Source organism: Lepidochelys kempii, chromosome 23, assembly GCF_965140265.1.
Source record: "Lepidochelys kempii isolate rLepKem1 chromosome 23, rLepKem1.hap2, whole genome shotgun sequence".
Taxonomy (NCBI): domain Eukaryota; kingdom Metazoa; phylum Chordata; order Testudines; family Cheloniidae; genus Lepidochelys; species Lepidochelys kempii.
Genome location: NC_133278.1, coordinates 9,085,910 through 9,112,287, shown reverse-complemented (window position 1 = coordinate 9,112,287; position 26,378 = coordinate 9,085,910). Strand labels below are relative to the sequence as shown.

The 26,378-nt window shown below is 57.2% G+C and overlaps 1 protein-coding gene across 1 annotated transcript; it reads right to left on the bottom strand.

Annotated features, from left to right (window-relative positions):
* LOC140901841 (uncharacterized) lies at window positions 1-26,324 on the bottom strand. Its single transcript, XM_073321269.1, has 11 exons — window positions 24,935-26,324; window positions 24,436-24,462; window positions 23,091-23,405; window positions 22,472-22,585; window positions 13,939-14,253; window positions 12,529-12,843; window positions 9,100-9,303; window positions 7,649-7,771; window positions 3,798-3,986; window positions 1,530-3,059; window positions 1-590 (listed from the first exon to the last, which is right to left on the bottom strand). Exons 1-11 carry the CDS (start codon window positions 25,020-25,022, stop codon window positions 1-3), a joined length of 3,810 nt encoding a protein of 1,269 aa, XP_073177370.1. The 5' UTR covers window positions 25,023-26,324.
* Window positions 26,325-26,378: the final 54 nt, after the last annotated feature.

The following is a 26,378-nucleotide window of genomic DNA, read 5'->3' as shown; positions in this document are numbered from 1 at the left end:
TTAGTTCGGGCTGGGAGGGGTCTGTCTCTCAGTGGGGCTCTTTGGTAGGTAGGTACCAGGCGAGGCTGTCAGTGTGGGGTGCAGGGCCCTGCCTGCGCCACGCTGGAGGGGGAGCTGGCTCTGCCCCCTAAGCACCTGGCTGGGCAGCTCCCCTACCAGCTGCCCTACAGCCCCCACGAGCTCAGCCAGGCTGCCAGCGATGGCTCCCAGCTGGCGACGCTCCTGCCGCTGGGTATGGACGAGGGCCTGCAAGTCCCCCCGCAGCTCCCGCACCACCTGGATCAGCTCCTGCAGCTGGGGAGATTTGTAGCCTGGCTCCTGGCAATCCCCCTTCCCCCTGACTGCCCCCAGCCCTGCAGCCGGTAAGGGGGCTCTTGTCTCCCACACCATAGTCACTGCCCCCTGGGCAGGGGGTGGAGCAGGGGTGGTGGTGGCCTGAGGGGTGGTGGTGTGGAGAGCAGTGGCCAGGGATGGGAGGGCCAGGGTTGAGGGCATGGTTGGGGGGAAGGCCGTGGGTGGGAGGGCGCGGGTGGCAGGGTGTGGCATCTCCAGGACAGGTCCCTGAGGCTGGCCTGGCGTGGTGGCAGCATCTGTGGGATGGGACACAAGAAGCCACCTGTAAAGCTCCATGCTGGACAGACACGCCCCCCCCCCCCACGCCACTATGTGGTCTGGCCACCAGCCACTCACCCACTGACAACAGCCTTGTCTGCTACTGCACAGGCCAAGGCAGCTCTGGGAGGGGAGTGGGATTTAATGGTTAGAGCTGGGGGAGGGCGAGCTGGGAGCCAGGACTCCTGGGTTCTATCCCAGCTTTGCGAGGGGAGTGGGGTCTAGTGGGTTAAAGCAGAAGGGCTGGGAGCCAGGAGTCCTGGGTTCTATCCCAGCTCTGGGAAGGGGCATGAGGCACAGTGGGTTAGGGTGAGAGGGGACATGCTGGCCAGGACTTCAGGGTTTTCTCCCCAGCTTAGGCACTGTCTCACTTCAGAGTCCATGCCTCAGTTTATCCACCTACAAAGGTGGATAATGGTATTTTCCCCTGTGTAAAGGCCTGGGGATCCCAGAACTGGGACGATATTGGGTGGAAAGAAAAGGAGTACTTGTGGCACCTTAGAGACTAACCAATTTTGGCACCTTAGAGACTAACACGGCTGTTACTCTGAAACCTGTCATTATGCAAGGCACTGCATTTAGCCGTATGGAGTGGAATATTTTTATAAATTGGTTAGTCTCTAAGGTGCCACAAGTACTCCTTTTCTTTTTGTGAATACAGACTAACACAGCTGTTACTCTGAAACCTGATATTGGGTGGGTGTCATGGCGGAGAAGGATGGGTTATTGGAGGGCCGGGTCTGGCCCGGCCAGTCTAGGGAGGATGCTATCGCCCCAGGAGGACCTAGTAGAATCCCCCTGACACACATACATGGTGACATTTCCAGTCAGCCTTGGTGTCTAGATGCTGTCCACACACCCTCTGGCCCAGGCCTTTGGACCCCCCCTTCCTGGGACCAGTGCCCCCAGACCCCTACCTGTCTGTGCAGCTGGGGTGCCTGGAAGCCAGGGCGCTCCAGGTGTCTTGGCACAACCTGTCCCATTAATTGCTGGGCTGGCATACTGCGTCCGAGTACCAGGAGGCTCACCCTGGGGCTTGGAGGGAAAGGCCAGGCCCATCCGGGAGCTGTGGGTCTCGTCCCGAGGCTGGGTGGTTGTGGGGTCGGAGGGAGCCAGGCCCATCTGGGCGCTGTGGGTCTTGTCCTGAGGCTGGGTGGTTGTGGGGTTGGAGGGAGCTGGGCCCATCCGGGCGATGTGGGTCTCATCCTGAGGCTGGGTGGTTGTGGGGTTGGAGGGAGCTGGGCCCATCTGGGTACTGTGGTTCTGGCTAGGAAGCTGGGTGATTGTGGGGTTGGAGGGAGCCGGGTCCATCTGGACACTGTGGGTTTCATCCCGAGGCTGGGTGGTTGTGGGGTTGGAGGGAGCCGGGCCCATCCAGCTGCTGTGGGTCTCGCTAGGAAGCTGAGTGGTTGTGGGGTCGGAGAGAGCTGGACCCATCCAGGCACTGTGGGTCTCGTCCTGAGGCTGGGTGGTTGTGGGGTCGGAGGGAGCTGGGCCCATCCGGGCGCTGTGGGTCTCGTCCTGAGGCTGGGTGGTTGTGGGGTCGGAGGGAGCTGGGCCCATCTGGGCGCTGTGGGTCTGGCTAGGAAGCTGAGTGGTTGTGGAGTCAGAGGGAGCTGGGCCCATCCAGGCATTGTGGGTCTCGTCCCGAGGCTGGGTGGTTGTGGGGTTGGAGGGAGCCGGGCCCATCCAGGTGCTGTGGGTCTGGCTAGGAAGCTGGGTGATTGTGGGGTCGGAGGGAGCCGGGCCCATCTGGGCACTGTGGGTCTCGTCCCGAGGCTGGGTGGTTGTGGGGTCGGAGGGAGCTGGGCCCATCCGGGCGCTGTGGGTCTCGTCCCGAGGCTGGGTGGTTGTGGGGTCGGAGGGAGCTGGGGCCATCTGGGTGCTGTGGGTCTCGTCCCGAGGCTGGGTGGTTGTGGGGTCCGAGGGAGCTGGTCTCATCCGGGAGCTGTGGGTCTCATCCTGAGGCTGGGTGGTTGTGGGGTCGGAGGGAGCTGGGCTCATCCAGGTGCTGTGGGTCTGGCTAGGAAGCTGAGTGGTTGTAGGGTCGGAGGGAGCTGGGCCCATCCAGGTGCTGAGGGTCTGGCTAGGAAGCTGGGTGGTTGTGTCGGAGGGGGAGGTGGGGGCCAGGCCTGGCCAGGTGCTGTGGGCCATGTTCAGAGACTGGGTGGTTGCCAGGATGGGGATGCTTGGGTCTGTTTGGGCTCTGTGGGTCATTGTGAGGATACGGGTGGTAGTAGGGGAGGCCAGGCCCATCTGGGTGCTGTGGAGGTGGCTGGAAAGGGGGGTGGTTGTGGGGATGGGGGAGGCTAGGCTGATCCAGGTGCTGTGGGGCTGGCTGGGAGAGTGCATGGTTTTGGGGATGGGGGTAGGGGAGGCCAGGTACATCCGGGTGCTGTGGGGCTGGCCAGGAGGGTGGGTGGTTGTGGAGGTGGGGGTAGAGGAGGCTGGGCCGGTCCAGGTGCTGTGAGGCTGGCTGGGAGGAGGGGTGGGGTTAGGGTAGGCTGGGCTGGTCCAGGCACTCTGGGGCTGGCCGGGTGTGGGGGTGGGGGTGGCTGGGTGGGTCCAGGCGCTGTGGGGCTGGCCGGGAGTCGGGGTGGCTGGGTGGGTCCAGGCGCTGTGGGGCTGGCCGGGAGTGGGGGAGGGGGTGGCTGGGTGGGTCCAGGTGCTCTGCGGCTTGCCGGGAGTGGGGGTGGGGGTGGCTGGGTGGGTCCAGGTGCTGTGGGGCTGGCCGGGAGTGGGTGTGGGGGTGGCTGGGAGGGTCCAGGCGCTGTGGGGCTGGCCGGGAGTGCGGGTGGGGGTGGCTGGGCGGGTCCAGGCGCTGTGGGGCTGGCCGGGAGTGCGGGTGGGGGTGGCTGGGCGGGTCCAGGCGCTGTGGGGCTGGCCGGGAGTGCGGGTGGGGGTGGCTGGGCGGGTCCAGGCGCTGTGGGGCTGGCCGGGAGTGCGGGTGGGGGTGGCTGGGCGGGTCCAGGCGCTGTGGGGCTGGCCGGGAGTGCGGGTGGGGGTGGCTGGGCGGGTCCAGGCGCTGTGGGGCTGGCCGGGAGTGCGGGTGGGGGTGGCTGGGCGGGTCCAGGCGCTGTGGGGCTGGCCGGGAGTGCGGGTGGGGGTGGCTGGGCGGGTCCAGGTGCTGTGGGGCTGGCCGGGAGTGGGGGTGGTTGGGCGGGTCCAGGCGCTGTGGGGCTGGCCGGGAGTGGGGGTGGCTGGGCTGGTCCAGGCGCTCTGGGGCTGGCTGGAAGGGTGGGCTGCGGAGGCCACAGTCGTCAGAGTGCTATCCCCAGGCCGGCGTGGGGGACGAGGCACGTTGGGGTCAGTCTGGGCCCCAGCGTGGGTCCCGAGGGTGGGGGTGGCAGCAGGAGCTCGGTGCCGGATGGCGTCTATGTAAGGAAGGGGACAGACACATGGACGCAGGTTTCCAGAGCGCTCTGGGGATGGCTGGGTCTTTCCAGCCCTGCCCCGCCCCAGTGCCCAACGGGCTCCATCCCACGACACCTTCCAGCCCGGCCCACTGTGTCCTGCACCGCCTGGCAGGGGCAGAACGCACTGACCCTCCCTGGCATTTTGCCAGGATGCCAGGGTTCATACCCTGCCCCACTGACTGTCACAACCAACAGGCCCCCTTCAACACCTCCCCCGATGACCACTGTCCTACACCACGGCCCAACTGGCACCCCCTGGGCATCGGGGCCAGCACAGACAGCTGGGGACAGTGCCCCCTACGGAGCCCCCCGCTCCCGGCAGCACAGAACCCCTAGCGCTACCTTGGGCATCGGGGCCAGCACAGACACCCTCTCCCATAGACCCCGAGGGCAGGCCCTGGCCACAGCACGCCGCACAGTGACACTGGTACCTGTGCGTGTCTCCAATGTTTTGGGGTGGGGCCGCCGGTTCTTCGGGACGGGGTGCTGCACCCCCGGGGCTCCATGCCGTTCAGGATGGAGCCCATCCCTGGGGCTGCTCACCCCCATGGCAGCATGTGTCACAGCCTGGCTGTGGGGACAAAGCCGCAGAGCTGGAAGGCGGGTAATGTTCCCCATGCAGAACCCCCCCACCCTGATTGCCCTTCCAGCTGCAGCTCCAGGGGCTGGGTCCGGATGGTGGGTTTCCCCAGAGATGTGCATAGACACCAGGCCGGCACCGGCGCAGCGAGCCACTCGCTGGGCCCTGCCAGCTCCACAGGGTGGGAGACAGAGAACAGGGCCCTGCTGCTCCAGCCAATGGAGACTCCCCTCCTCTGCCTGCAGTGCAGGGCCTCTGAGCTGTGCTGCCAATTGCCTCCTGCTCCCCACACCGTACAGCCCAGCCCCAGCTCAGTCTGCTCAGCCTTACCCGACACTGCCCAGCCTACCCGGATGCTTCCCCAGCTCAGTCTGCCCACCCCGGCGCTGCCCCAGCTCAGTGTGCCCAGCCCTACTCCCACACCACCCACCCAAACCCATCCCTGCCCCAGCTCAATCTGCCCAGCCAGGCCCCACACCACCCATCCCACCCCGGCGCTGACCCAGCTCAGTCTGCCCAGCCAGGCCCCACACTACCCACCCAAACCCATCCCTGCCCCAGCTCAGTCTGCCCAGCCAGGCCCCACACCACCCACCCAAACCCAGCCCTGCCCCAGCTCAGTCTGCCCAGCCCGGCCCCACACCACCCAGCCCACCCTGGCGCTGCCCCAGCTCAGTGTGCCCAGCCCTACCCCCCACCACCCACCCAAACCTAGCCCTGCCCCAGCTCAGTCTGCCCAGCCCTACCCCCACACCACCCACCCAAACCCAGCCCTATCTCAGCTCAGTCTGCCCAGCCAGGCCCCACACCACCCACCCAAACCCAGCCCTGCCCCAGCTCAGTCTGCCCAGCCCAGCCCCACACCACCCAGCCCAGCCCGGCGCTGACCCAGCTCAGTCTGCCCAGCCCAGCCCCGCACCGCCCACCCAAACCCAGCCCTGCCCCAGCTCAGTCTGCCCAGCCCGGCCCCACACCACCCACCAAACCCAGCCCTGCCCCAGCTCAGTCTGCCCAGCCCAGCCCCGCACCGCCCACCCAAACCCAGCCCTGCCCCAGCTCAGTCTGCCCAGCCCGGCCCCACACTGCCCAGAGCAGCACTTAAGATCCATGGCCCTGTATTTGAAAGGCTGAAATAAACTGAGCTATAGAAAGTTAAAGTCACTTGTAAATCCCCTGTTAACAAGAACATAAGAATGGCCACTGGGTCAACTCAACGGTCCATCTAACACACCCATTGCACAACACACTGCCCCACACCACCCAGCGCAGCACTAACACTATCTGTCTATCCCCATACACCCCCCTTCTATCCTTCCCCATACACCCCCTCTATCTCTCTATCTACCCCATACACCCCCCTATCTGTCTATCCACATACACCCCCCATCTATCCATCCCCGTACACCCCCTCTATCTCTCTATCCATCCCCATACACCCCCTCTATCTCTCTATCCACATACACCCCCCATCTATCCATCCCCGTACACCCCCTCTATCTACCCCATACACCCCCTCTGTCTATCCACATACACCCCCCATCTATCCATCCCCGTACACCCCCTCTATCTCTCTATCTACCCCCTCTATCTGTCTATCCCCATACACCCCCCCATCTATCCATCCCCGCACACCCCCTCTATCTCTCTATCTACCCCATACACCCCCTCTATCTGTCTATCCCCATACACCCCCCCATCTACCCATCCCTGTACACCCCCTCTATCTCTCTATCTACCGCATTCACCTCCTCTATCTCTCTATCCCCATCCACCCCCTCTATCTATCTATCTATCTGTCTGTCTATCTATCCCCTTTGTAGCCTATGTTAATTACAAATTAGGGTTTGGCCTAACCCTTTCCCCAAGCTCCTACTCCTATCCTGCCTCTTCCCGCCCCCACTCCACCCCTGCCCCGTCTCTTCCAACCCAGTTCCCCCCCTTCCTCCCCACCCAGCATTTCCTGTCCCGCTCCTCCCCCTTCCTCCCAGTGCCTCCTGCACACCTGGAACAGCTGAGTGCAGGAGGGAGGGGGAGGAGTTGATCCGTGGGGCCGGCAGCAGACGGGAAGCACCGGGGGGAAGGGCGGGAGCTGGCTGTGGTGGGTGCTAAGCACCCACTAACATTTTTTCATGGGTTCTCCAGCTCTGGAGCACCCATGGAGCTGGTGCCTATGAAAGAAACAGTTTTGCTGAATAGCAGTTAACATCCAAAGGGCACTGCTCGGTTCACTTCACTCTGCTGTCCGTGGTACACCCGTCCATCTTTGGTGCGAGTATAACCGCTGTGCTGCCTACGTGGCAATCATTGAAAAGGAAAATGATTAGTTAAGCGAAGCTTGGTTTTATCCCTCCAAGTGCTGCCCTGTGGCCTTTCACTGACCACGGCTTGTCAGCGCTCCAGAGGCTCAACCCTGAAAGCTAAGCTGGGTTTCATCGCACCTTTATCCTTCACAACTTCATATTAATAGCAACTGGGAACATTTCAATGTAAAGGTTGCAGAAGGTTGCATCTGACACACTAACCCTCAGTCCCCATACACCCCATCTGTCCAGCCGTCCGTCCCCATGTGCACACCCCGATAAAACCACCGCTCCCCCACTCTGCCCTCTCCACCCCTCATCTCACAGCACTTTACAAGGGAGGTGGGTAGCCACTGCCTAGCCCCAGCCCATGGGGAAGGGGGCTGGGAGATAGGACAGGCAGAGGACTGGGGGGCAGAGGGGCAGAGCAAGGATTAGGGCCTAACCCAGCCTGGTTCTTTGCCCTGGGGGCTCAGGCCCAGCCCAAGAGGGCGTCACCCACAGCACTAGCTGGCCCCTGGCTCATCGCTTTGACAGTGAGGCCAGCGCCGTTTGAGCTGCAGGCGTCCCCTACGGGGGGAGGGGGGCAGGGAGGGTCTCCCAGGCAGAAGTGCTGGGGAGATCTGGACAGACAGCAGTGGAAAAAACAGGTGCTCTGCTGGGCGGAGCGCTCGGAGCCAGGGCAGGATGGGTACAGCGAGGATGGCTGGGCAGCTCGAGCTGCAGGTTCCCAGACTGACCTGCGGGTCCAGCAGTGGGCAGCTCTGGCTCTCCTGAGGGCGGGGGGCCCCGTGTGGTCCCCTCTGGCTGGGCGGCCTCCCGGGGGCTGGTGACCTCCAGCAAAGACAACGGCTTCCACTTCCCTGGAATACAGAGCAGCTGGCTTAGCACCCCCCACCAGCCAGGACCCCCCTCACCCACCGCCAGCCAGGACCTCCTGCCAGCCGGACCCCCCTCATCCCCCGCCAGCCAGACCCCCTCACCCTCCACCAGCTAGGACCCCCTGCCACCGGACCCCCCTTACCCTCCACCAGCCAGACCCCCTCACCCCCCGCCAGCCAGGACCCCCCTCACCCCACGCCAGCCAGGACCTCCCTCACCCCACGCCAGCCGGACCTGCCCCAGGCACACGGGAAACAGGAGCCCAGCCAGCAGCAGAGGGACAGCCTGGCAGCGGGGAGTACAGGGCTGGTTGGACTGCAGGGGTAGAATGAGGGGCATATGGGGGGCTGAGGGCTGGCTGGGCGGGTGGGGCGGGATGGGGGGCAGATGGGGAGCTGTGGGCTGGCTGGACTGCAGGGGTGGAATGAGGGGCATATGGGGGGCTGAGAGCTGGCTGGGCAGGTGGGGCAGGATGGGGAGCAGATGGGGAGCTGTGGGCTGGCTGGACTGGAGGGGGGACTGGAGGGGCTGATGGGGGGCTGAGGGCTGGCTGGGCGGGTGGGGCGGGATGGGGGGCAGATGGGGAGCTGAGGGCTGGCTGGGCAGGTGAAGTTTGGGGCAAATGAGGGGCTGGGGGCTGGCTGGGCGGGTGAGGGCAGGATGGGGCCGGACTAAGGGCTAGTGTGCCAAGGCAGGAGTTGCCAGTACTATGTTTCTGATGGGCAGGCGTGGCAGTGCCTTACTGGGCTAGGGAGGGCTGCCAGGGGCAGGGAGGGAAGCTGCTCTGGGGCAGAGCAGGTTGAGAGGACACCACGGTGGCACGGTTCCTTCAAGAGAGTCCTGGCTTGGCCACTCTGGACAACGTCCTGCTACCCTAAGGCCTGCCCCACGCCAGGTGTCACTGTCAATCCCGGCTGAGGTGCAGGAATCCCTGTAGGGCGGCCCAGGAATCCCTGCAGGGCGGCCCAGGCTCTCCCAGGAGTCTCTCAGCTGGACGCGCTGGGCAGAGCTCGCCGGGTGGAGCAGAAGGGCTGGACCCCAGAGGTTCAGTCTCGGAGGCAGTGAGGCTGGTGTGGCTGATCCTGGAGGAAGATTGGGACCCCTTGGGGGTCTAGCACACTGATGGGTTCCTTCAAGGGACTGTCTAATGCAGGATCCTGAGGATCAGGGACAGATGGGTTGGGAGCTAGCAGGGGGATGGCTTTGGGTTGGGATGGGGCAGGTTGGAGGCTGGACTAGGGAGTGGTTGGTGACTGGCTGGCCCGGAACAGGGGGCTGGCTGGGGAGGGTAGTCCCACTGCTCACTCACCTGGTAGCACTGCCTGTGGGGATACCTGGGCTGGTGCCTGTGTCTCCTCCCGTGCCGCTGAAGGGGGCCGGGGCCGGGGCTTCTGCGTCCGTGACTTCTGCGTCCGTGGCTTCTGCATTCGTGGCTTCTGCATTCGTGGCTTCTGCATTCGTGGCTGTGGGGCCATGGGCTTGGCAAAGCGCTGCCTCACATGGGCCAATTCGTCTGTGAAAGAGATGGAGGAGTGTGACAAAGCGGGACTGTTCTTAATGTTTCCTCTGAATATTGTGGGGGTGCCTCAGTTTCCCCTAGGCAGTTCTTAAGTATCTAGATGGTGGGGTAAGGGTGTATGATCATTGCAGAGCCCTAGAGGGCAGGTGTGTGCAGGGGTCTGGACACAGAGAATGGCCGACACCCTGTTTCCTGGATGCTGATGGCCTGGGCCCTATCCCCCCTGCAAGGTGAGAGCTAAAGGGTTGGAGAACAAAGGAATCCGGTGACCTCCTGGCCCGGGAAAGGGACAAAGCCCAGAGGAGGAGGGGCTGGAGAGAGTTTCAGTTTGGGGCTGGCTGGGGATGAGGAGTGAAGTGCAGACGGGGTTGTCTGGCTCACTGCCCCCCAAAATGGACTCAGCTGAGCGGTCCTGTTCTCTGCACCTACAAGCTCTGTGTTAGATCATGTTCCTGTCGTCAAATAAACCTTCTGTTTTACTGGCTGGCTGAGAGTCACGTCTGACTGCGGAGCTGGGGTGCAGGACCCTCTGGCTTCCCCACGACCCTGCCTGGGCGGACTCGCTGTGGGAAGCTCATGGAGGGGCAGAGGATGCTGAATGCTCCAAGGTCAGACCCAGGAAGGTGGAAGCTGTGTGAGCTGTTTGCCCTGCAGACAGGCTGCTCCCAGAGAGGAGACTTCCCCAGAGTCCTGACTGACTTCATGGGGAGCAGTTCCAGAGCGTCGCCCGGGGACTCCGTGACAAGGAGATCCTAGCAACCTGAGGGGGTTGGCACAAACACACTCCCAGAGATATACACACACTGTGCACGCTATACACAGACACACTGCACGGACACTGCACACACTGCAAATACACACTGCCCATGCACAATTCACACTGCACACACTGCACACACAGACAGCACTGCGCCCATGCACAATGCACACACACACTGCTGCACACACAGATTGTACACTGCAAGCACACGCATACACTGCACACACAAACCGCTGCACACACAATGTACCCACACACTCCCCACTGCACATATGCACTGTATGCACACACACTGCATTGCACAAAAATGCACACTGCACACACACGCTGCATGCACATACACGTGCACACACAGCGCACACAGCAAGCTGTACGGAGGTTAAACGTGCCTGGAATAGCTTGGTAAGAGCTATATGCTCCCCCGCGCCTTTGATCAGGTGCTCTCCCTCTGTTCCCCTAGCGAGGGTACTGAAGAAGGTTGCGAGATGGCCCTGGCTCATCCCATCACTTGCCCACAATCCGTGGGCAAGCAGGATCTGACTGAGCTCTGCCCTATCCTCTAGTGACGCAAGATGCGAGGAACAGGCTGTATTTGCATAGACACCGCCTCCTTTGCCTAGGCACTCAGCAGACAGCTGCCTGGCCAAAGTGATCCATTTGGGCTGTTAAGGGTTAATAGTCTTGGATGCAGGGCACCTTATTGTTATCCTTATTGCAGGAGTAAAGGGCAGCAGACCTGTACTTAGCCTGCCCTGACTGAGAGGGTCTCCCTAATCTCCTCACTAAGCAGGCACAGAGATGCCAAACCCCAGGGAAAAGCAACAAGGGCCGGAATAGGGGTTTCTAGCTGGGGGTTAAAGCGTTTTAGCTACTGTGTGATGCTTCTCCAGGGTGTAAAGAGAGCCCTGAGTGGACACCATGGAGCGGCCTGGCTTCTGCTCAGCGCTCACTAGAGCAGGACCTGGGGATGAGCCTTGGCGCGGGTGTCGGGACAGTGGGGTGGTGAAAGCACGGCAGAGGCTGCAGCAGTTAGGCTCCTCGCTGTCCCGTGAAATCCCTGCGGACGGGGCGTCAGACCACGGCATTGCAGCAAGCAGCAGTGACAGAGGTATTGCCCAACCCCCCTTCAGGAGCGGGAGCTGAACCCTGTGAATGCCCCCCGAATTCTGGGAGTTCGCCCACCTCAGACAACCAAGTGGGGTGCAGCGCAGGGGGAGGGGAGTGGCATACTAAAGGGACACTTGTCCATTGGACTTTCACACTGCAATGTGGGAAACTGAGGCAAAGGACACTGCCGGGCGGGTGTTTTACTTACTGATTGCTTATTTGGGAGTCACTGTTATGGTGTCTTCTCAAATTAATGCTGGGTTCCTTTTGCCTTTTCTTAGAAGTTTTCTCTTCTATACTGTACGCAGACTCAGAGTTTGTGAGGGGGAAGCATTGCCTCTTGGAGGCACGTGGGGAGGTGGTAACTTTTCCCAGATTTCTGGGTGGGGGCTTGAACCAGTTCTGTTTTGTGGTGTTAAGAGGAACCCCTAGAAATTGAACCTGGCTCTTGTCGCTGCGACCACTAGCTGGCAGCGGGGTTACATACCTTTTAGACACATTGGCCAAGGAATTTCCATGAGCCCAGGAGTAAGAGATGCGATGGTTAAAGCAAATCTACATCCTGCTCAGTGACCAAGCAAGTCTGACAGCCACCTAGGAGCAGAGCTTCTCTCCCTCTGTCCAACTACAGAGACCCTCCAAGGTTCAACACACAGGGGGAGCCCCGGCTGCCAGGGGTAAGTCAAGCATTAGAGAGGAGTGTAAAAAAAACCCATCTAGGAAGAGCTCACTGTGCGCCCAGACAGCTGAACGGCCTCGCGAGCAAACTAGCTGAACTCCAGCGTACAGACACATATCTCACGCCCAACTAGCCACTGTTCCTTTGTGTGCCTTACGAACCCCATCGACAGCTCTCCTTGAGCAAACCCTTGGTTGTGTTCCTTCACACATTCTCAGGCCAGAGAACTGCCCCGAATGGATTTCTGTTTGCACTGCAGCGAAGTGCCTCTTGCTCTCCATTCAGTACAGGGACATCCAGGCTGGGCCCTGCATTCAGAGGCCCAATCCAGGGTTTTGTTTCTAGCTGAGCGTCCTGCTCTAGAAGTGCGATGGGGGTCCAGCCCAGGGAGGGGAAGGGAAGAATGCCAGATCTTGGCTCCTACCCAGGGTATAACTTTGGAATATTAAAAGAAACTGCTTAACGGAGGGATCCCAATGAACCGTCAGGCTAATTCTGATTTACATGAGAATGAACCAAACCCTCTGGCTCAGCGCAGCATGGAGAAAATGTGCCACAAACCAGCGCCATCTGCTGATGGAAGCAGCAGAGAAACGGAGAGAGTTAAAATCTGGGTGCCGGCAGGCGAGAGCCCAGTGCAAGAGACGAGAGATTCCGCCCGCACACACGTTACCTGTACACACCACACCAGCGTCCTCCGCATGCTGGCAGTCATGCACGCCCCATGGTGCAGCCCGACACCGGCTCAGCGCCGACTCATTGCCCTGGCATCGCACGTTGTCCAGCCAGATGGGACCGCTGCCCTCACCAAAAAAGGCCCCCCTGGGAGCAGAGAGTGGGTTTCCGCAGCCGAGCTCCCGGCACACCACAGCCGCACCTGGCAGCGCCCACATGTCATCACACACTGTGCCCCAGCGGCCCTGGTGGAAAACCTCCAGCCGCCCAGAGCAGGAACCAGCGCCACCCACCAGCCGCAGCACAGCACCCCCTGGGGAGAGAGCAGAGATCAGCCCCCTTGGGAAGAGAGCAGGGATCTGAGGGGGCAGTTTGTCTGGGGGTAGATAGCTCTGGGGAGAAGACTGCTCTGGGAGGTAGTTGGTCCTAGAAGGCTAGGTAGCTTTGGGAGGTAGGTAGTTTGGGGGGTGGGGAGGTAGTTCTTGGGGGGCTAGTTCTGGGAGGGGAAGAGCTCTGAAAGATAGTTGTTCCCAGGGAGGTAAATAGCTCTAAGGTAGGTAGTTTTTTTTGGGGGGGGGGAGGTAGCTCTGGGGGGTAGTTGGTCGAGGGGGTCAGTAGCTCTGGGTAGGAGGTAGGTTGGTGAGGTAAGTAGTTCGGGGTGGAGGTAGCTTTGGGGGGAAAATAGCTCAGTGGGATAGTTCGTCCTGGGGGAGAGGTAGCTCTGGGAAGTAGGTAGTTCTGGGTGGGGAGGTAGCTCTGGGGGAGGGGTAGCTCTGTGGGGTAGTAGGTCAGGGGTAGGTAGTTCTGGGAGGTAGTAGGTCAGGGAGAGGTAGCTCTGGGGAGGGGTAGCTCTGTGGGGTAGTAGGTCAGGGGTAGGTAGTTCTGGGGGGTAGTAGGTCAGGGAGAGGTAGCTCTGAGGAGGTAGGTAGTTCTGGAGAGTAGTTTGTCAGGGGGTAGGTAGTTCTCGGGGGGTAGCTCTGGGGGAGGGGTAGCTCTGGGGTGTAGTAGGTCAGGGGGAGGTAGCTCTGGGGTAGAGGTAGTTTTGGTGAATAGTTTATTTGGGGGTAGGTAGCTCTGGGGAGTAGTTTGTCAGGGTGGTAGGTAGTTCTGGGGGGAGGTAACTCTGGGGAAGTAGATAGTTCTGGGTGGGGGGTAGCTCTGTAGGGGAGGTAGTTCCAGGGAATACTTCATCGGGTTGTAGGGAAGGTAGCTCTGGGGGAGGTGTAGCAAGTCGCTGGGGAGGTAGCTCTGTGGGGGAGGCAGTTCTGGGGAATAGTTTGTCGGGGGAGAGATAGCTCTGGGGGGGAAGGTAGTTCTGGGGGAGGTAGCTCTGGGGGAGGGGTAGCTCTGGGGGGTAGTTGGTCCTAGGCGGGTAGGCAGCTCCTGCGGGGATAGCTCGGAGGGGTACCTGTGCAGATGACGCTGGCATCCTCATCGTGCTGGCAGTTGGTTCGCCCCCAGGGCTGTGCCCGACACTGCTGCAGGGACATCTCCTTCCCACTGCAGCCCACATCATCCAGCCAGATGGGGCCAGTGCCAGTCCCAAAATGCGCCCCCCCGGGGGCAGCCTGTACTGCGCCACAGCCCAGCTCCCGGCACACCACGGCGCCCTCCAGCAGCCCCCAGCCGTCATCACACACCGAGCCCCACTGGCTCCCGTGAAGCACCTCCAGACGCCCCGCGCAGCTGTGGGGGCCCCCCACGAGCCGCAGGGGGGCGCCGCCTGCAGGGCAGATAATAGGTCACCAGGGGATGGGGATCACAGAGGGGCCCATAGGCCAGACTAAGAGGCTGGGGGCTCTCTGTAGAGGAAGGGGCGCCACAGGCCAGGCTGGGGCATGGGGGGGTCTTTCCAAGGGAAGGGAGCCCCACTGCCCAGGCTGATGGGTGGGGGCAAGTCTCTGACAGGGTCATGGCTCTGGCATGCTTGGTGACATCACAGCGGACAGAAAGGGAAGCTTGTAGATTCATAGATCCCAAGGCCAGAAGGGACCCCTTTCATCATCTAGTCTGACCTCCTGAATAGCACAGGCCAGAGAACGTCCCCAGAATAATTCCTCGAGCATATTGTTTACAAAAACACCCAATCTTGAGTCAAAAATTGTCCATGATGGAGAATCCACAACAACTCACGGTAAATTGTTCCAACGCTTCATTACTCTCACTGTTAAAAATGTATATCTTAGTTCCAGTCTGAATTTGTCCAGCTTCAACTTCCAGCCACTGGATAGTGTTAGACCTTCCTCTCTAGACTGAAGAGCCCATTATTAAATATTTATTCCCCATGTAGATATCTATAGTCTGTGATCATCCTCCCTTAACCTTCTCTTTGTGAAGCTAAATAGATCGAGCTCCTTGAGTCTGTCACTCTGAGGCAGGTTTCCTAACCCTTTAATCATTGTTGTGGCTCTTCTTTGACCCCACTCCAATTTATCACTATCCTTCTTGAATTGTGGGCACCAGAACTGGTTGATCACATAAGTGGTTACATCAGTGCCAAGTATAGAGGTAAAAATGCCTTTCTACTTCAACCTGAGATTCCCCTCCATCCCAGCATCTCATTAGCCCTTTTGGTTACAGCTTCACACTGGAAGCTCATGTTCAGCCAATTATGCACCATGATCCCCAAATCTTTTTCAGAGTCACTGCTTCCCAGGAGACAGTTCACCATGTAAGCATGGCCTGCATTTTTTGTTCCTAGATGAATACATTTACATTCAGCCATATTAAAACACATATTGTTGCTTGCACCCACTTTATCAACTGATCCAGATCGCTCTGTGTCCATGACCTGTCCCCTTCATTATTTACCACTCCCCCAATATATGTGTCATTTGCAAACTTTATCAGTGACGATTTTATGTTTTCTTCCAAGTCATTGATAAAAATGTTAAGGAGCATAGGGTCAAGACCTGACCCTAGTGGGATCCCGCTAGTAACACTGCTGCTCGTTGATGATTCCCTCTTTACAGTTACATTTTGAGACCTATCAGCTAGCCAGTTTTTAATCAATTTAATGTGTGCCGTGTTAATTTTATATTGTTTTGTTTCATTCTAGTTGGTCATAGAATCATAGATTAGGATTGGAAGAGACCTCAGGAGGTCATCTAGTCCAACCCCCTGCTCAAAGCAGGACCAAGTCCAACTAAATAATCCCAGCCAGGGCTTTGTCAAGACAGGCCTTAAAAACCTGTAAGGATGGAGATTCCACCACCTCCCTAGGTAACCCATTCCAGTGCTTCACCACCCTCCTAGTGCAATAGTGTTTGCTAATATCCAACCTAGACTTCCCCCATTGCAACTTGAGACCATTGCTCCTTGTTCTGTCATCTGCCACCACTGAGAAAAGCTGCGCTCCATCCTCTTTGGAAACCGCTTTCAGGTAGTTGAAGGCTGCTATGAAATCCCCCCTCACTCTTCTCTTCTGCAGACTAAACAAGCCCAGTTCCCTCAGCCTCTCCTCATAAGTCATGTGCCCCAGCCCCCTAATCATTTTCGCTGCCTTCCACTGGACTCTCTCCAATTTGTCCACATCCTTTCTGTAGTGGGGGGCCCAAAACTGGATGCAGTACTCCAGATGTGGCCTCATCAGTGCCGAATAGAGGGGAATAATTACTTCCCTCGATCTGCTGGCAATGCTCCTACTAATACAGCCCAATATGCCTTTATCCTTCTTGGCAACAAGGGCACACTGTTGACTCATATCCAGCTTCTAATCCACTGTAATCCCCAGGTCCTTTTCTGCAGAAGTGCTGCTTAGCCAGTCGGTCCTCAGCCTGTAGCAGTGCATGGGATTCTTCTAAGTGCAGGACTTTGCACTTGTCCTTGTTGAACCTCATCAGATTTCTTTTGGCCCAGTCCTCCAATTTGTCTAGGTCACTCTGGACCCTATCCCTACCCTCCAGCATATCTACCTCTCTCCACAGTTTAGTGTCATCTGCAACTTGCTGAGGGTGCAATCCATCCCACCCTCCAGATCATTAATAAAGATGTTGAACAAAACTGGCCTCAGGACCGACCCCTGGGGCACTCTGCTTAATACCGGCTGCCAACTAGACATCGAGCCATTGATCACTACCCATTGAGCCCGAAAATCTAGCCAGCTTTCTATCCACCTTATAGTCCATTCATCCAGTCCATACTTTTCTAACTTGCTGGCAAGATAATGTGGGAGACCGTATCAAAAGCTTCGCTAAAGTCCAGATATATCATGTCCACTGCTTTCTCCATATCCACAGAGCCAGTTAACTCATCATAGAAGGCAATCAGGTTGGTCAGACATGACTTGCCCTTTGTGAATCCATGTTGACTGTTCCTGATCACCTTTCTCTCCTCCAAGTACTTCAAAATGGTTTCCTTGAGGACCTGCTCCATGATTTTTCCAGGGACTAAGGTGAGACTGACCGGTCTGTAGTTCCCCGGGTTCTCCTCTTTCCCTTTTTTAAAGATGGGCACTATATTTGCCTTTTTCCAATTGTACGGCACCTCCCCTGATCACCATGAGTTTTCAAAGATAATGGCCAATGGCTCTGCAATCACATCAGCCAAGTCCCTCAGCACCCTTAGATACATTAGATCTGGACCCATGGGCTTGTGCATGTCCAGCTTTTCTAAATAGTCCTTAACCTGTTCTTTCACCACTCACAGCTGCTCACCTCCTCCCCATACCATGCTGCCCAGGACAGCAGTCTGGGAGCTGACCTTGTCTGTGAAGATGGAGGCAAAAATAGCATTGAGTACTTCAGCTTTTTCCACACCCTCTGTCACTAGGTTGCCTCCCCCATTCATTAAGGATCCGACACTTTCCCTGACCTTTTTCTTGTTTCTAACATACAGGTAGAAACCCTTCTTGTTACCCTTCACATCCCTTGCTAGCTGCAACTCCAGTTGTGCTTTGGCCTTCCTGATTACACCCCTGCATGCTCGAGCAACATTTTTATACTCCTCCCTAGTCATCTGTCCAAGTTTCCACTTCTTGTAAGCTTCCTTTTTGTGTTTAAGCTCACCAAAGAGTTCACTGTTAAGCCAAGCTGGTCGCCTGCCATATTTGCTATTCTTTCTGCACATCAGGATGGTTTGTTCCTGCACCCTAAATAAGGCTTCTTTAAAATACAGCCAGCTTTCCTGGGCTCCTTTCCTCATCATATTAGCCTCCCAGGGGATCCTGCCCATCAGTTCCCTGAGGGAGTCAAAGTCTGCTTTTCTGAAGTCCAGGGTCCGTATTTTATTACTGTCCTTTCTTCCTTTTGTGAGGATCCTAAAATTCACCATCTCATGGTCACCGCTGCCCAGGTTGCCACCCACTTCTACTTCCCCTACCAATTCTTCCCTGTTTGTGAGCAGCAGGTCAAGAGGAGCACGGCCCCTAGTTGGTTCCTCCAGCACTTGCACCAGGAAGTTGTCCCCAACACTCTCCAAAAACTTCCTGGATTGTCTGTGCACCGCTGTATTGCTCTCCCAGCAGATGTCAGGGTGATTGAAGTCCCCCATGAGAACCAGGGCCTGTGTTCTGGAAACTTCAATTAATTGTCCAAAGAAAGCCTCGTCCACCTTATCCTCCTGGTCCGGTGGTCTATAGCACACACCCACCACGACATCATCCTTGTTGCTCTTGGTTTTAAACTTAACCCAAAGACTCTCAACAGGCTTTTCTCCAGTTTCATGCTGGAGCTCTGAACAATCATACTGCTCTCTTATATATAGTGCAATGTTTCCACCTTTTCTCCCTGCCTGTCCTTCCTGAACAGTTTATACCCATCCATGACAGTGCTCCAGTCACGTGAGCTACCCCACCAAGTCTCTATTATTCCAATCACATCATAGTTCTTTGACTGTGCCAGGACTTCCAATTCTTTCTGCTTGTTTCCCAGGCTTCTTGCGTTTGTGTACAGGCACCTAAGATAACTAGCCGCTTGCCCTATTTTCTCAGTATGAATCAGGAGGCTGCCCCTGTTGCACCCTCCTCCTTGTGTTTTCTCCCGATATCCCACTTCCCCACTTACCTCAGGGCATAGGTCACCGTCCCCTGGCGAACCTAGTTGAAAGTCTGCAGTGACCCCCTCAAGGTCATTCTTGGCAGTATCATTGGTGCCCACGTGGGGAAGTAGGAAGGGGTAGCGGTCCGAGGGCTGAGTCTCGGCAGACACTCCATCACATCCTGAATTCTAGCTCCTGGCAAGCAGCACACTTCTCGAGTCTCTCAGTCTGGTTGGCAAATGGATGACTCTGCCCCCCTTAGGAGGGAGTCCCCGATCACCACCACCCGTCTCCTCCTCTTGGGAGTGGTGGTCATGCAGTGCTAAGTCAAATGCCTCAGAGAAGACTAAGTATATTACATTAACACTATTACCTTTATCAACCAAACTTGTCATCCCATCAAAAAAGATATCAAGTTAATTTGACAGGATCTATTTTACATAAACCCATGTTGATCTGCAATATTTACATTACTCTACTTTAATACCTTATTAGTCAAGTCCCATGTCATCTGCTCCATGATCTTGCCTAGGATTGATGTCAGACTGACAGGCCTATAATTACCTGGGTGATCCTGTTTACCCTTTTTAAATATTAGCACAATGTTAGCTTTCTTCTAGTCTTCTGGAACTACTGCAATGCTCCAAGACTGAATGAAAATCAACAGTAATGGTCCAGTGAGTCCCTCAGGCAGCTCTTTTAAAACTCTTTGATGGAAGTCATCTGGACCTGCTGATTTAAAAACATTTCTAACTTTAGTAGCTTCTATTTCATATCCTCCAGATATTAGTGGAATAAGAAGAGTGTTATCATCATTCTATGATGAGACTGCATCATCTGTTTTCTTCCCATATACAGAACAGAAATAATTATTGAACACATCTGCCTTTTCTGCATTATTATTAATAATTCTACCATTTTCATCTAGTAATGCATCAATACCATGGTCAGGATTCTTTTCGTTACTACTTCACTTAAAAGTCTTCCCTAATCAATTTTATACAATTTCTAGCTTCTGATTTATATTCATTACTGCCAACTTCCTTTTTTCTTCCATTTGTTATATATATTTGTTTTTATTTTTATCACTGCTTTCGCTCCTCCTTTCAAGCAGGTCAGTTTTTTTAACCAGCAAGGCCTTCTTCCTCAGTTGTGGAATTGTGGCTTTTGGAACATCTAATTCTCAAACTATTCCCAATTATCATACACATTTTTCTGATTAAATTCTTCCTCCCAGATGATTTGGCTCATAATTATTTTCAGCTTTGTGAAATTGTCCCTTCTAAAGCATCAAGTATACAGATTGCTGGACTGGAGTTTCTCCTTTTTGAACATTATAAATGTGATCAGGTCATGCTCACTTGTGACAAAGTGGGAATTTTTGGTAATATTTTTATGAATCCTATGTGCACCTCAGTTTCCCTCTGTAGTTTGCATTGCTACCCAGTGGGATAGCACTACTGCTGGAATAGTGCAGGACACACAGGAGTGTGTGTCATCTCATTGTCTGGGTGGAACAAATGGTTCATTACGGAACTGGTTGAAACAGACCTAGAGCAACAAGGGGTCCAGAGGAACAATGGAAGCTCCAAGGAGTGACCAATGGATACTCCACCATGGGTCGCGCTAGCACAGGGGAGGGAAAACTATGGCCCGCGAGCCAGATCCGGCCCGTCAGGATTGCCAGCCCCATGGCGCAGCAGGGCTAAGGCAGGCTCCCTGCCTGCCCTGGCCTCGCGCCGCTCCCAGAAGCAGCTGGCACCACATCCCTGCAGCCCCTGGGGGTGAGGGGGCAGAGGGTTCAGTGCGCTGCCCTCACCTGCAGGCACTGCCCTCCACAGCTCCCATTGGCTGGGAATGGGGAACCATGCCAATGGGAGCTTCGGGGGTGGTACAGGCAGGCAAGGGCAGCACACGGCGGAGCCGCCTGCCCCACCCCACCCACCCCCAGGAGCCACTGCCAGACATGCTGGCCACTTCTGGGAGGAAAGTGATCAGGAACAGCCAGCATGGATTCACCAAGGGAAGGTCATGCCTGACTAATCTAATCGCCTTTTATGATGAGATTACTGGTTCTGTGGATGAAGGGAAAGCAGTGGATGTATTGTTTCTTGACTTTAGCAAAGCTTTTGACACGGTCTCCCATAGTATTCTTGTCAGCAAGTTAAGGAAGTATGGGCTGGATGAATGCACTATAAGGTGGGTAGAAAGCTGGCTAAATTGTCGGGCTCAACGGGTAGTGATCAATGGCTCCATGTCTAGTTGGCAGCCGGTATCAAGTGGAGTGCCCCAAGGGTCGGTCCTGGGGCCGGTTTTATTCAATATCTTCATAAATGATCTGGAGGATGGTGTGGATTGCACTCTCAGCAAATTTGCGGATGATACTAAACTGGGAGGAGTGGTAGATCTACTTCTTTATTGTTTTGCCTTTTTGGTCCCCACTTCTCTCATGGTCATCTGTATGGTCTCTGTCTGGTTCTTTGATTGTTTCTGTCTGTTGCATAACTCATTTTGCAAGATTTAAATCAATTAAGGTGGTGGGGAATGATTGGTTAAAGAATTGTTTTGTAATGGGCTAGGATTGTGAAAAATACTGTTTTGTAGTACTTTAGTTTAAAACAATTGATTAAGGTATAGCTAAGCAGGACTCAAGTTTAACTATATAAATTGGGGTCCCAACTCCAAAAGGAAGTTCTTTAGAACCTAACTCCAGGACAAAGCTCAAGATCAGAGTTGCCAAACCTCAACACCCTGCCAACCACACCGTGCTGGAAGCTAGAGCCCCGGATGACCTGATCCTGACTGGACATCAGGAAAATTTCGTCTGCCTTATTGGGAGTGGTCAGCATTGTATGCTTAGCCTGTGTATTCTGTGTTGGTAAGTGTTAATAAATAGAAGTTAAGGATATTACTGTATAAGGCTCTTTCACTGGTAAACAGGCCCCGCAAACCCGCTGATTACTTCCTGAGCCCTAAGAATGGGGGTGGGGGCCCTGAGCCCTAAGAACTGGGTAAGGGTAGGTGCCTTTTGCCCATTGCCCTAGGAACTAAATCAACCGGGTTATGTCTTGAGCCCATGGTAGGGTAAAGGTGGGGTGTCCTAGAGCGTGCGGGTAACAGTTTATAGACAAGCTCAAGTGTAAAATTCCCGTGTTGGCTGCAGCACTCTCTGGGTTAGGAAACTGTCATCTACAATATTCTCAAAAAGAAAAGGAGTATTTGTGGCACCTTAGAGACGAACAAATTTATTTGAGCATAAGCTTTCGTGAGCTACAGCTCACTTCATCGGAATGCATCCGATGAAGTGAGCTGTAGCTCATGAAAGCTTATGCTCAAATAAATTTGTTCGTCTCTAAGGTGCCACAAATACTCCTTTCCTTTTTACAAATACAGACTAACACGGCTGCTACTCTGAAACCTACAATATTCTGAAATTCCTATGACAGTTTGATCCTGGCAGTGTGAGATCTCCAGGGTAGGTCACTCCAATTGGAGGGTTTTCTCAAAGCTCTGCTCTAGGAATTACTTGGGGGATGTTCTCGGGCCTGTGTTATGCAGGAGGTCAGACTAGACATTACCACAATGGCCCCTTCTCCCTTGGAATTGAAAAGAATTGAAGTCCCCCAGGATACAGCTGTTCTTCCACACATGGTAGAGAAGTGACTCAGAAACAAGCAATGCCACTTTTAAGGTCGGGTACCCTCCCTCCCCGTTTGCCCACTTGAGGCTTCCTACCTAGGCTCTAATCCTTGATTTTAACATTCCAGTTCTGCGGCTTATCCCATCAGGGGTCAGTAATAGCAGCTAGCTCCAATCAATGCTCATAAATGAGCAATTCCACTTCCCCTGGGATGAAGCCCCAGGAAGCTGGGGAGATGGAATGGAGGGAGGCATGTGCCAAGGAGTGGGAGGGTCATTGGGGGTGGGGGTCTGCTAGGGGGGGAATTGGTTTGTCTCATACTCACTGTGCTCTGGCGTGGTGGAAGCTGGCCTGGCAGTGCTCTGTGCTGGGGGGCTGTGGTCCCCAAGGGCCGGCTGCACCGAGGGCTCAGTGGTGATGATGGGCAGGAAGCGGTGAGCTGTGGGCACAGCAGGGTCAGACAGGGACACATAGACACGGCCACAGGGAGAGTGTGGCCTTTGGGCCCTGGAAGGATCGGTGCCAGCCACAATGGGCACTGAAATGGAACAGGCCATATCACCTGCGCCATACCCAGAGCCCCAGCCACACCATGCTGTAGTGGGACACAGGGCCTTCTAGGGGCATCCGCTCCGCTCCGGCCCAAGGCGGGGACTGGCTGGCTCAGGGGGTGGTGAATGGGACACGGGGCCTGTCCCCTCTATGGGGCGCCGGCTTCCATCCGGCCCCAGGCAGGCACTGGCTGGCTCCGGGGGCGGGGAACGGGACATGGGGACCTCTAGGGGGGTCCGCTCCATTCTGGCCCCAGGCGGGGACCAGCTGGCTCAGGGGGTGGGGAATGGCTCATGGGACCTGATCCCAATAGTTGTCCCAGAGCTCGGTGCGGCCTGGCACAGCTGTGTGGTTTTCCCAGCTGCCACCTCACATGCTCCGGCTGGCCCCACCTGAGCACACAGCGCTGGCGTCCTCCTCGTGGCTGCAGACGTGCTGGCGCCAGCCCCGGTGACGGCAGTGGCGCAGATGTTGCTCTGAGCCCTGGCACCGCACCTCATTGAGCCAGATGGGGCCCGTGCCCTCCCCAAACCAGGCGCCCACCGGGGCGGAGAGCGCGGTGCCGCAGCCCAGCTGCCTGCACACCACGGCTGCGTCGGCCAGGTCCCACTCGTCGTCACACACCGAGCCCCAGCGGCCCTTGTAGTTGATCTCCACACGCCCCACGCACTCACTGGGGCCCCCAGCCAGACGCACCAGGAATGGGCCTGCAGGGATGGCACAGCCTGTCAGACCCACAGCCCCTCTCTCATGGCCCCTCTGACCCATAGGGCCCTCCCCTCTCCACACAGCCCCGCGGGGCCTTATCCCCACCCCCAGGGCCCCATTGCACCACTCCTTCCTCCCAGGACCCCATCCCCCCACAGTCCTATCTGCTCCACAAGACTGCTCTCCTCTAGCCCCACCCCAATAGGCCCCTTCCCTCGAGGGCCCCTCCACCCTGAGGGCCCCTCCCCACAGGAAACTCCTACCCCATATAGTCCTTCCCTCCCAGGCTCCCACCCCATAATGGGGCTGTTCCTCCCTGTGCCCATCACCCCTTGGGCCACTCCGCCCCACTGAGCCCACCCCCATGATCCTTCACTCACCTGTGAACCTTCAACCCCTTTGAGCCTCCACCCCACTGCAACACTTCACACCCCCTGCAACCTTTCACCCCACTGCAACCCTTTCACTGCACTGCGATCCTTCATACCCCTGCCTCACATGGGCTGGAGTTGTGGTTGCCCGGTCCCATCCCCATCACATCAGAAACCCTAGAGCCAGCAAGAGCTGGAGGCAGAGAGGGGACCCCCACAGACAGTGCCAGGCCCAGACAGTGCTAGGGTGAGACAGGCAGGGGTGAACACACACAAGGCTAGGGATACACTGGCCAGGCCTACGCGCAGAGTTTGCTGGCATGGCTGTTGGGCAGGGTGTGAAGAGGTGTCACCCCTGCCCAACATGGCTCTGTCAGCAGAGCCCTGAGTGGTACCTGCAGGACAGAGCTTGCATCATCAAGGTGGCTCAGCTGGGCTGGCCAAGCACTGCTCCATGAGCTGCGTCCACACCAGGCTCACGCAGGTCCTAGGTAGTCCTGTGCCCCGCCTCCCCCCGACACACACAGGGATAGGGACACCCATACCTAGGGCCACACACAGGGACAACAGATACACGCATACACACACACAGAGCCAACAGGGACACATACACAGGGACACACACAGGTGCGCGCACACACCCACAATACGCAGTTACCTGTGCAGTGAAATTCCAGGAACCCAACTGAAAAACAAGAGCGCAATGGGTGAGCAGAGCCCAGCAGATGGCTAATCTCCTGCCCAGTGGGTCAGGACTGTCCTGTAGTGGGGGCTGGCTGGGTGTGGGGGAGCAGCCAGTCTGAGCCCCCAACCCGGGAATGACCAGAATGAGCAGCACTTAGATATACACTGCAAATGCCTGTGAAAGGAGCGAGCCCTGGAGTGCCAGGCACCTTGATCTCCCTGCCTGCGGTTTTGAAACTGAGTATCCCCTGCCCAGAGCTCAGCACCCACTGCCCAGTGCCCCCTGCTTGCTGCCCCCTGCCCAGCATTCAGCACCAGCTTCCCAATGCTCAGTGGCCTCTGCCCAGCACTGTGTCCCCTGCAGCCCTCAGCATCCGGGAGTTCTGACAGTGCCTGAGGTGGGACCCTGGGGCTAGGAAGGGGCTGGGCTTCCCCAGTGCCTGAGCCTCACCCCCAAAGCAGCTGGTACTCACCAAGGAGGAGCAGGGGCAGCCGCATGGTGGCTGGTGGGGAGCAAGCCCTGGGGCCAGGTCTGCACAGTGTCAGGAAGGGGTGTTTCATGGAGCAGGACTGGCCAGGCCAGGGGATGACTCAGCCTGGCCACAATTTCTAAGGAGGGAGCCTTGCAACGCCCACAGCTCAGGGTGTGACCTCGAAGCCTGGGAAGCCAGGGGTGGCAGGGAACCCTGTGTACAGGAGTAGGCAAGCATGACACCAGGGATGCTGGATTGGGCGAGCCCTGCCAGCCACATGTCCCAGGACAGAGAGCAGCATCCTTCAGCCAGACCACTGGCAGGCAATGGGTTAATGAGCTGCAACAGAAACAGCTGCAACAGCTGGGCTCATGCCTGTGTCTGCAGCACAAACCAACACCCAGGGCCACACACACACACCCAGCCATCCCTACATGCCCGCCCATGCGTGTGCAACTATTCATGCAAAGGGATGCACACGCACAGACACACACAGGTGCTGACATACACGTGCACACACTGACACATGCACTGTCAATTCATACACATGCCAACGCACACACACAGTCAGTCACACATATACACACACCGACATACTTGTGCGCGCACACTGACACGTCCTCCTGTGATTCCAGCTGCCAGGCTGGCCTCACGCCCTGTGTGCTGTGCCATGTCCGGACCAAGGGGTGTGAGGGGACAGGGGGAGGGGTCCTGTCCTGCCATGGGGGCCCTGGCCTGGCTGGCGCTCATCTCCCCCCACAGCCCTGGGGATGTCCGGGCCTCACAGTCCCAGCCAGGGGCGAGTCATAGAAAGACTGAGTCAGTGCTGTGCGAGCCAGGCTGGCCTGCAGCCAGCAGTGCCACGGGCAGAGGCACAGCGCAGCCCAGGCCTCTGGGACCCTGCCCGTAAACAGGGGACCCTGGCCACCTGGCACCCCATGCCAGGCACTGCCCCTGCCCAGCCAGCTGCACCGCAGGGCAGTCGCTGCTGAGGGCTGTGTTTCCAGGGTACTGGCAACCATAGCAACCTGTGTTGTCATACAACCAAACATCCCGCTAAACAGCAGCTGCCTGACCCGCCATGGATGGGAGACTGCCAAGGAACAGGCAAGCGGCTGCAAGGAGCAGGCAGGGGCTCTCTCCCCACGCAGTCAGTGCTAGCCCCAATGCCCCAGGGCAGCGCTAGGGGGCTTGTGCTGCAGAAAATGGGGTGCTCAGTAGGGGGCGTTCTCCCCTGGCCATCAGCGCTGGCCCACCATGCACACTAAGATGGGAGGAGGGATATTTGCTGTTGTAAGAACATGTCTGGAGATCGAGAGACAGCTCCCATTGGCCTTTCCTGGCAGTGACTCTCCTGACGACCCCCCTGGGCCGAGTGGATCCCCTTGCTGTGTGTTCCTGCTGGCTGGCCTCTGCCTGGGGAGCTGCCTCAGGCCCATCGGGG